Raw genomic sequence first — 11,698 nt, forward strand, 5'->3', positions numbered from 1 at the left:
CTCCGAGGCTTATAGAAAACCCCCAACCCCAGCCCATACTGCCTCAGCAGACGATTTCTCGAATGTCCTTTCTGCAACCGTAATACTGTCCTTCTATTCCAAGTGTGGTCAAACCAGAGTTTTATAGAGCTGCAGCAAAACTTCACAGCTCTTAAACTCAATCCCCCTGTTAATGAAAGCCAAAACACCATATGCGTTCTTCACGATCCCATCAACTTGGTTGGTAACTTTGAGGGATTTATGTACATGGGCCCCATGCTGCCAAGAATTGTGTATTTCAGCATTCAAATTCAGCATTGAGTTCCATCTACCAGTTCTCAGCCCAGTTCTGCATCCTGACAATGTCACGTTGTAGCCTGCAACAACCCTCAACACTATCTACAACACCTTTATGTCTTTGGAAAACTTGCTAACTCACCCTTCCACATCTTCATCCAAGTTAATTATCAAAACTATAAACAGCAGAGGCCCGAGAACAGATCCCTGCAGGACACCACTGATCACTGACCTCCAGGCAGAATACTTTCTATCCACTACTACTTGCTGTCTTCTTTCAGCCAACCAATTCTCTATGCAGATCGCCAAATTTCCCTGTATCCCACAACTCATAACTTTCTGAATGAGCTTATCAAATGCTGTATTGAAATCCATATAGACCCGATCCACTGCTCGGCCTTCATAATCCTGTCTTGTCACATCCTCAAAGAACTCAGTAAGGCTTGAGAGACATGACCATGCCCCTCACAAAGCCATGCTGACTATCTTTAATCAAACCATGTTTTTCCAAATAGTCATAAATCCTCTCTCTCAAAATCATTGCCAATACCTTGCTTACCACAGACAAAAGACTGACTGCTCTGTAATTCCCAGGGATTTCCCTATTCTCTTTCTTGAACAGAGGAATGACATTCGCCTCCCTCCAATCAGTTGGTACTATTCCCGTGGAGAGAGAGGATGCAAAGATCATCGCCAGAAGCGCAGCAATCTCATTCCTCGCTTCCTGTAATAACCTTCGATACATCTGATCTGGTCCTGGGGACTGACCTATCTTGATGCTTTCCAGAATTTCCAGCACATCCACTTCCTTAATATCAATTTGTTCAAGAAATTTTAACCTGGTCCATGGTGTTCTCACAATCAACAAGGTCCCTGTCTCTTGTGAATACTGAAGTAAAAAACGTATTTATGCCTCCCCTACCTCTTCAGACTCAGGGCACAAGTTCACTCTAATATCCCTGAAAAGCTCTATCCTCTCTCTGATCATTCTCTTATTCCTCACATAAGCGGAGCTTGCCTTTGGGTTTTCCATAATCCTTCTCACCAAGGCCCCTCCCTCCTATCTCTCCTCAGTCCATTTTTGAGTTCTTCCCTCACTACCCTGAAATCCTCTAAAGCTGTGCCAGACCTTTGTTTCCTCAACCTTAAGTAAGCTTCCTTCTACCTTATGATGAGAAGTGCCTCTGATCTTGTCATCCAAGACTCGTTCACCTTACCATTCCTTCCCTGAATCAGTGGGACACCGTTATTCAACACTCGCAAGAAATGCTCCTTAAACAGCTTCCACATTTAGAACATAGAACATAGAACATAGAAGAATACAGCGCAGTACAGGCCCTTTGGCCCTCGATGTTGCGCCGATCCAAGCCCACCTAACCTATACTAACCCACTATCCTCCATATACCTATCCAATGCCCGCTTAAATGCCCATAAAGAGGGAGAGTCCACCACTGCTACTGGCAGGGCATTCCATGAACTTACGACTCGCTGAGTGAAGAACCTACCCCTAACTTCAGTCCTATATCTACCCCCCCTTAATTTAAAGCTATGCCCCCTTGTAATACCCGACTCCATACGCGGGAAAAGGTTCACACTGTCAACCCTATCTAACCCCCTAATCATCTTGTACACCTCAATCAAGTCACCCCGAAACCTTCTTTTCTCTAATGAAAACAGCCCCAAGTGTCTCAGTCTTTCCTCATACGATCTTCCTTCCATACCAGGCAACATCCTGGTAAACCTCCTCTGCACCCGTTCCAGTGCCTCCACGTCCTTCCTATAGTATGGCGACCAAAACTGCACACAATATTCCAGATGCGGCCGCACCAGAGTCTTATACAACTGCATCATGACCTCAGGACTCCGGAACTCAATTCCTCTACCAATAAAAGCCAGTACGCCATATGCCTTCCTCACCGCACTATTTACCTGGGTGGCAACTTTCAGAGATCTGTGTACATGGACACCAAGATCCCTCTGCTCATCCACACTACCAAGTATCCGACCATTAGCCCAGTACCCCATCTTTTTGTTATTCTTCCCAAAGTGAATCACCTCACACTTAGCTACATTGAATTCCATTTGCCACCTTTCTGCCCAGCTCTGCAGCTTCTCTATATCCTGCTGTAACCTGCCACATCCTTCCTCACTGTCAACAACTCCTCCGACTTTCATATCATCCGCAAACTTGCTCACCCAACCTTCTAACCCCTCTTCCAGGTCATTTATAAAAATGACAAACAGCAATGGTCCCAAAACAGATCCTTGCGGAACACCGCTAGTGACGGCACTCCATGAAGAAACTTTGCCATCAACTACTACCCTCTGTCTTCTTCCATCCAGCCAATTCCTAATCCAAACCTCCAACTCACCCTCAATGCCATATCTCCGTATTTTCTGCAGTAGCCTACCATGGGGAACCTTATCAAACGCCTTACTAAAATCCATATATACCACATCTACCGCTTTCCCCTCATCAACCTCCTTCGTCACCTTTTCAAAGAATTCAATAAGGTTTGTGAGGCACGACCTGCCCTTCACAAAACCATGCTGACTATCCTTGATCACATTATTCCTATCCAGATGTGCATAAATCCTATCCCTTACAATTCTCTCTAAGACTTTGCCCACAACAGAAGTGAGACTCACCGGCCTATAGTTACTAGGGTTATCCCTACTCCCCTTTTTGAACAAGGGAACCACATTTGCTATCCTCCAGTCTTCTGGCACTACTCCTGTAGACAACGAGGACATAAAAATCAAGGCCAATGGCTCTGCAATCTCCTCCCTTGCTTCCCAGAGAATCCTAGGATAAATGCCATCAGGCCCAGGGGACTTATCTATTTTCACCTTTTCCAGGATTTCCAATACCTCTTCTCTACATACCTCAAAGCCATCCATTCTACTTATTTGTGACTCAGTATTCACATCGACGACAATGCCCTGTTCCTGAGTAAATACTGAAGAAAAGTATTCATTCAGTGTCTCCCCAATCTCTTCCGCCTCCACACGCAACTTCCCACTACTATCCTTGACTGGACCTATTCCTACCCTAGTCATTCTTTTATTCCTAACATACCTATAGAAAGCCTTAGGGTTTTCCCTAATCCTACCGACTAAGGACCTTTCATGTCCCCTCCTTGCTGCTCTTAGCTCTCTCTTCAGGTCCTTCCTGGCTACCCTATAACTCTCAATCGCCCCAATTGAACCTTCACGTCTCATCTTGAGATAGGCCGCCCTCTTCCATTTAACAAGGGATTCCAATTCCTTATTAAACCACGGCTCCCTCGCACGACCCTTTCCTCCCTGCCTGACAGGTACATAATTATCAAGGACACTCAATAGTTGCTCCTTGAACAAGCTCCACATATCATTTACACTCTTGCCTTGGAGTCTACTTTTCCAAGCCACACATCCTAAGTCATGCCTCACCGCATCATAATTTCCCTGACCCCAGCTATAACTCTTGCCCTGTAGTACACACTTATCCCTCTCCATCACTAGAGTAAAAATCACCGAATTATGGTCACTATCCCCAAAGTGCTCACCTACCTCTAATTCTAACACCTGGCCTGGTTCGTTACCCAGAACCAAATCCAGTGTGGCCTCACCTCTTGTTGGCCTGTCTACATATTGTGTCAGGAAACTCTCCTGCACACATTGAACAAACACTGACCCATCTAACGAACTTGAGCTATAGCTTTCCCAATCAATATCAGGAAAGTTAAAGTCCCCCATAACAACCACCCTATTACTGTCACTCATCTCCTGAATCACCTTCCCTATCCTTTCTTCAATGATTCTAGGACTGTTAGGAGGCCTGTAAAAGACTCCTAACAGGGTGACCTCACCTTTCCTATTCCTAACCTCAGCCCAAACTACCTCAGATGGCAAGTCCTCATCCATCGTCCTTTCCACCACTGTAATACTATCTTTGACAAGCAATGTCACACCTCCCCCTCTTTTACCCCCACCTCTGACCCTACTAAAACATTTAAATCCTGGAACCTGCAACAGCCAATCCTGTCCCTGTTCTAGCCATGTCTCCGTAATAGCCACAACATCGAAGTCCCAGGTACCAACCCACGCTGCAAGTTCACCTACCTTATTTCGTATACTTCTTGCATTGAAGTATACACACTTCAAGCCACTTTCCTGTTTACAGGCACCCTCCTTGGAAATTGATGCCATGTTCCTAACCTCCCTACACTCCAGGCCCTGCACCCTGAAGCTACAATCTGGGTTCCCATGCCCCTGCAGAGTTAGTTTAAACCCCCCCCAAGAGCACTAGCAAACCTCCCCCCAAGGATACTGGTGCCCCTCAGGTTCAGGTGTAGACCATCCTGTTTATAGAGGTCCCACCGTCCCCAGAAAGAACCCCAGTTATCCAAAAACCGGAATCCCTCCCTCCTGCACCATCCCTGTAGCCACGCATTTAAGTGTTCTCTTTCCCTATTCCTCGAATCTCTATCACGTGGCACGGGTAACAAACCAGAGACAACAACTCTGTTCGTTCTAACTCTGAGCTTCCAACCTAGCTCCCTGAAAGCCTGTCTAACATCCTCGGCACTCCTCCAACCTATGTCGTTGGTGCCAATATGGACCACGACTTCGGGCTGCTCCCCCTCCCCCTCCAGGACCCGGAAAACACGATCAGAGACATCACGTACCCTTGCACCTGGGAGGCAACATACCAAACGTGAGTCTCTCTCGTTCCCACAAAACCGCCTATCTGTGCCCCGAACTATCGAGTCCCCAATTACTACTGCTCTGCTCTTCTTCACCCTTCCCTTCTGAGTAACGGGGACAGGCTCCGTGCCAGAGACCTGAGCCCCGTTACTTACCCCTGGTAAGCCGTCCCCCCCACAAGTATCCAAAACGGTATACTTGTTCTTGAGGGGAACGGCCGCAGGGGGTCCCTGCACTGGCTGCTTCCTCCCAGTCCCCCTCACTGTCACCCATCTATCTGCCATCTTTGGAGTTACTACTTCCCTATAACTCTGATCTATGACCCCCTCTGCCTCCCGAATGATCCGAAGTTCATCCAACTCCAGCTCCAGTTCCCTAACACGGTCTTGGAGGAGCTGGAGATGGGTGCACTTCCTGCAAGTGTAATCGGCAGGGACGTCGATGGCATCCCTCACCTCATACATGTTGCAGGAGGAACATTGCACTGCCTTCACTGCCATCCCTCTAAAGCTAACTTTTATTTAAAAAAAAAACTGTTGGGCATTTCTGTTGGGCATTTCCCGCAGAGCAATTGTTCCCAATTTGTAGTCCACAGCTCCTACCTAATAGCAGTGTAAATTCCCCTCCCCCAGTTAAAACCCTTCCCTCCTGTCTGTTCCTATCCCTCTCTATGGCTGTGATAAAGGTGAGGCAGTTGTGGTCACTGTCACTGAAATGCTCTCCCACCAAGAGATCTGACCCCTTGCCTGGCTCACTGCCTAACACCAAATCCATCTATGGCCTGTCCCCTTGTCGGCCAATCTACATATTGCATCAGGAATCCTTCCCGGACACACCTGACAAAATAGGCTCCATCCAGACCATCGGCACTAAGAACATTCCAATCAGTATTTGGGAAAATAAAATCACCCATAACAACAATTCTGTTAGACCTGCAGATCCCACCTTCCCCGGAAGGTACCCCAATGAACAATGTATCTGAAGCCCTCTCTCCCTCCCTCCATCCTGTGCCAGCCCTGTAGCCACATGTTCAGCTGCACTCGCTCTCTGTTCCTCACCTCACTAGCACGTGGCACCGGTAGTAATTCTGAAATTACGACTCTGTCATCCTGCTTTTTAGCTTCCACCCTAACTTCCTGAAATCACATTTTAGATCCTCATCGCTTTCCCTGGGTATGTCATTGGTGCCAATTTGCACTATGACCTCTGACTGCTCATCCTCCCCCTTTCAGAATCTTGTCAACTCAATCAGAGACATCCCAGATCCGAGCACCTGGGAGGCAATGTACCTTCCGGGAGTCCCATTCGTAACCGCAGAATCTCATGTCATTTCTTCAAACTGTTGAGTCTCCTACCACTTTCTATTCAACCCCCTTCCCTTCTGAACGGCAAGGCCAGGCTCAGTGCCAGAGACCCGGCCACTCTGGCTTTCCCTGGAAGGTAGCACACCCCCCACCCCCACCCCCACCCACCCAATTCAGTGTACTTATTATTGAGAGGAATAGCCACAGGGCATCCTTGCACTGTCTAACTGATCCGTTTCCATCCTCTGACTGTAACCCCTCTACCTTTTTCCTGTACCTGAGGTATAACTACTTCCCTATAACTCCTCTCAATTACCCCTTCAGCCTCCCTAATGATCCAAAGTTCATCCAGCTCCATCTCCAGTTCCCTAACGCAGTTTCAGAGGAGCTCAAGTTGAGTGCACTTCCTGCAGATGAAGTCATTGAGGGCACTCATGATGACCATCACCTCCCACATTCTACAGGAGATGCATGTTGCTGTTATTGTGACTGAGGTGCAGTTACATTGTCAGCTCCAGGGGATCCCCGCACTGTCTGTCTGTTCCCTTTCCGCCCCCTGACTGTAACCCATTTACCTTTTTGTATCTATCCGAGCAGCTGACAATGTGCTGTACCTCAGTCACGATAACAGCAACACCACGACTGCCTGTGAAGTTGATTGGAGATGCTGTTTTGGTGATGGCCTCGTGGTATTATCTCGAGACGATTAATCAAGGAACTCAGATAATGACCCAGACCATGGATTCAAATCCTCCCAAAGTAGATTGTGGAAATTGAATTCAATCAAATACCTGGAATTAAGAACCTAATGAAACCATAATCGATTGTCAAAAAGCCCATCTGGCTCACTAAATTCCTTCAGAGAAAGTAATTGATCATTTTCACCTAGCCTTGGCCTATATGTGACTCCAAACCTGCAGCCATGTGGTTGACTCTGAACTGCACTTGGAAATGGCCAAGCCAGCCACTGAGTTATGCCAATCACTATGAAGGCTTTAAGAAATGAAACAGTGTGGATCTAGGCACTGGCAATGCACAACATGTGGACTGCAGCGGTTAAAGAAGGCAGCTCACCAACACTTTCTCAACAGCAACTAGGAAAAGAAAATAAATGCTGGCCCTTGAATAAATTAAAGAAGACCATACTCAGGGAAGAGAGGGTGATTCACTTTACACAGGGACTTGGATATATACCTAAATGATCATGATCTTCAAGAAGATGGAAAAGGTGAAAAATAAATGAGATTCACCTCACATTTTATTTCCATTCCGACTGATCATTAGCAATCTCTTTGATTGCTTCTTTCTTTTCCCCGTCTCTCTCTTTCTCCATCTATTCAACTCATGCCTTCTCCCCTTCAAAGCAAACATCTCTGCAGCTAGCATAAATCACACAATTTCCCAGTTGTTTTCAGTTCTGATGTATGGTCAATCAACTGCAAAATGTTTTTCTCTCGACATAACTCTGCCTCAGTTTCCCCTGCACTTTCCCTGGTAGTTATTAGTGAAATTTGTTTTTATTCCAATTTGTATTATTTAAATTTAAGTTCTGCCATCAGCTGTGGTAGAATTTGAAACAGTGTCTTCAGTGTAATAACCTGTGCCTCTGAATTGCCAGTCCAGCAGCATTATTACAATGATGCAGTGTCCCTATCATGAACTAACCTTAGAGACAAGAACAAATTTGTGATCGAAATATTTGTAATTGGAAGCATGACCAGAGGAGAGGTGGAACCATAAAGTCTGAATTTTACCAAGGTGTAGGTAATGGCTTATTCAGCAACAGCACTGATGCAGAGGAGGAGACTGGAGATATTATGGAGCTAGTATTGGATAGGTTTGGTAATGGGGAGAACACAGAGACATAAATCAGTTCAGGCCAAAAAAAGGGGCCCGAAGTTTTGAACAGTCTTGCTCTCAGATGTTTGTGAGCTGGAGGTCTGAAATTTGTGGATGATGCACTGAGTTTGTAACTGAAACTAGACAATTGCCTTTGCCAAATATGGGTAACAGAAATGGCAACTAAGTTCAACATGGTTTATGGAATTATTAAATGGACGGAGATAGAGAGGCTTACCAGGAACACCAACAATCACGAGAATGGGATAGTAACCTTCTTGAATAATCATCAATACACCTCTTATCCGTTCTGGTAATGTTGAGTAATGCGAGTAAAGCAAGTAAAGACCCCAGAATAAACTCCTGTCCATCACTGTAACACCCCTGTCCATCGCTGTAACATCCCAGTCCATCGCTGTAACACCCCAGTCCATCGCTGTAACACCCCAGTCCATTGCTGTAACATTCCAGTCTATTGTTCTCAGACTCTGATCTCTCATCTCCCTGAATTTGCAGCTGCTGATTCCTGTTAGCGTTGGAGGTGATGCATCTGCTGCTCCACACTGAAACAAGCTCCTCACTAATAGAGCAGAGAAAGCCTCAAGTGACATAATTAGAATCCATTTGTTGACATCAATCACAGTCAGTGAACAAACAGCTCCAGTTAACCCCTTTGAATACAGCATTTTCAATTCACAAAAATCATTGGACTGGATTGGATGCTGACATCCCTGGCTATTGGCTTTATCTCCCATCACCAATTGCTCTAGAGAGGTCGGTGGTGAGGGGGAGTGTTGGATATTTTCTTTTCACAGGCGAGATGATTCTGCTGTGTTGCCCGGGTATAATGCAGTCACCATCTGACCTGAAGAAAACCTAGTCAAGATGTTGTAACTGTTCTGACCTCTCCTCCACTAGAACAACTGCCAACCGAAATATTGGGTATAGTTGCCATGACCATATAGAGTAAGCGTGGATTTGGTCGGATGGTCCTCTCACTGGTCCAATAAGGTGACTTTGTAACTTTGACACACAATGCACTTCAGTTTCTCTTTAATAATTTGACAAAAATCTCATTGCAGTTGATTTGCTTTGAAGCCAGTAATGTTTACACTTATTGACTTCAGCACAAAACCAAACACAACATGTACAATGACCTTATTCATTAAAACCCAAGAATCAACATGTCAGGGACAGAATGGCAAGGAGGCAGAAAGGGGACAATGCCTGTGGAGACTGAGGGGAGTACAATTATTTTCCCAGTCACTAGCATTCGATCATCAATCTTTCTGTCAGTCAGAATGAAATATAATGCAGAACAAGGGAAGAGATTACTTTCGGGAGATCGAATGTCGATCGACAGTTTGGACAGGATAATTTTAATTGGAAGGGATAATACTTTACATATATGCTGTTTAATCATTTGGTGTACAGGCTGATAAAATTGTGCATATCTGCAGAGGATATTCAGAACTAACAACAGAGACATGGTTACAAAATGTGCAGGTCAGCATGGAGATACAGGATAACAAATGTAGAAACACAGCTCTGTCTGAGCTGGTGCAGAGGTGATGGACTCAGTGACCATAACTTTTGTTGTAATCGTTATTACTAATCCCTCAGACTATTTGGCCCAGTCAGTCCACACCAACACTCCAAACAGCATCCCAATAGACCCACTTACCACCTTATCACAGTATTTCCCATGGCTAACCAAACTAACCCTTACATTCCTTGGCACTATGAGCAATTTAGCAGCTTTGGGCTATGGAGCACTGGGAAGGACCACATGGACACTGGAAGTATGCGAACTCCACACAGACAGTCACCTGAGAGTGGAATCAAACCCGGGTTCTGGGTGTTGTGAGATAGCAGTAATAACCACTGAGCTACCATGGTGCTGCCCTGACCCCACTGATCCACTGTGCAGTCCCTGTGATATGTACTAAACACTTTCAGATACTATGGAGACAAGTGTGTTCTGTGAAGGGCACATAGCGATGTTATGGATCAGGACAGATCCCCTCTAAATATTTTCAAAAGGTAGCCGGAATCTAACTTTTCCAGTTGTTGTAAGCAGGTGAAAAGTGGATATTCCAGGAAAGTTACAACTGTCCTAAACACTCAGTTTTAAACGAAGACGTATTTGTTTACACACGAGCAAAATAGAACCGAAAATGGAATAACGTAACTTATCTAAAAACCCAAGTGACTCAGCAGCAGGTGGAGTGGGAGGAATGACAGCGAGGACCAGAGGCCGGATGGGAAGGTTACTTTAAAATATAAAGACTTACCTTGACAGAGCCAGCACTGAGCAGGAATGGACACGGGACTGCTGGGTAAGTCAGGCTTTTAAAAGAGCAACAGAGGAAGTTCAGAGGGCTACCGGGTATGTATTTGGGCAGCGGCTGAATCCCAAGGCATGATGCGTGTAGTGTATCCCACCCGCCCTCCTCCTCTAACCAGAAAAAAAGACTTTTGTGTGTTGCTAAGGTAAGGTGTTTCAATTGATATTTCTTGTGTATCTTAGAACATAGAACATAGAACAATACAGCACAGAACAGGCCCTTCGGCCCACGATGTTGTGCCAAACATTGGTCCTAGCTTAAGCACCCATCCATGTACCTATCCAATTGCCGCTTAAAGGTCAACAATGATTCTGACTCTACCACTCCCATAGGCAGCGCATTCCATGCCCCCACCACTCTCTGGGGAAAGAACCCACCCCTGACATCTCCCCTATACCTTCCATCCTTCACCTTAAACTTATGTCCCCTTGTAACACTCTGTTGTACCCGGGGATTGATTAAAAGCTTACTGTTAGTTGGTTAGCTGAATAATACCATAGAGAAGTACGAGAAATTATTTAACTCATGAATTTGTATAAAGTAATTAACTAAGCAGAGATGGCTGGTCAGGTGATGTACGAGCTGGCTGATCCCATTGCAAACGGCAGTGACCACATCTGCAGCAAGTGTTGGTTGCTGGAAGAACTCCGGATCAGAGTTGATGATCTGGAATCTGAGCTTCAAACACTGTGGCGCGTCCGGGAGGGGGAGAGTTACCGGGACACTTTGTTTCAGGAGGCAGTCACACCTGGGAGATTAAGTAATTCACATTCAGTTAGCGATCAGGGACATCAGGGTGTGACTGTAAATGAGGCAGGTACGGGGAAACCTGAGTTCAGGAGTGCAGGAGCCTCAGCCCTTGACCTTGTCCAACAGGTATGAGATTTTTACTCCCTGTACGGATGAGGAAAAGGGCTCTGGACAGGATGAGCCAGCTGACCACGGCACCATGGTGCAGAAGGCCATTCAAGCGGGGGGAGCAAAAAGACAAGTAGTTGTTATAGGGGATTCTATAATTAGGGGGACAGATAGTATCCTATGCAAGCCGGATCGGGAGTCCCACATGATGTGTTGCCTGCCCAATGCTAGGGTGTAGGACATCTCCGACCGGCTTGAAAGGATATTGGAGCGAAAGGGGGAGGATCCAGTTGTTGTGGTCCACGTTGGGACTAACAACATTGGCAAGGCTAGGAAGGAAGACAGAGGACCTGTTTGGGGATTATCAAGCACTAGGAACAAAA

At 45.9% G+C, this 11,698-nt stretch overlaps 1 protein-coding gene across 1 annotated transcript in view; it reads right to left on the reverse strand.

Moving 5' to 3' along the window:
• The window catches only part of LOC148142208 (putative G protein-coupled receptor 139), a 53,835-nt gene extending 45,355 nt beyond the window's left edge, over positions 1 to 8,480 (reverse strand). Inside the window, exon 1 of the mRNA XM_087977033.1 lies at positions 8,348 to 8,480. Within this exon, the coding sequence (XP_087833159.1) occupies positions 8,348 to 8,480 (133 nt within the window). The remainder of the gene's footprint in view (positions 1 to 8,347) is intronic.
• Positions 8,481 to 11,698: the final 3,218 nt, after the last annotated feature.

The sequence above is a fragment of the Chiloscyllium plagiosum genome, unplaced genomic scaffold (genome assembly GCF_037043375.1).
Source record: "Chiloscyllium plagiosum isolate Xiang-an unplaced genomic scaffold, Cpla_swu_hap1 HiC_scaffold_30, whole genome shotgun sequence".
NCBI lineage: Eukaryota > Metazoa > Chordata > Chondrichthyes > Orectolobiformes > Hemiscylliidae > Chiloscyllium > Chiloscyllium plagiosum.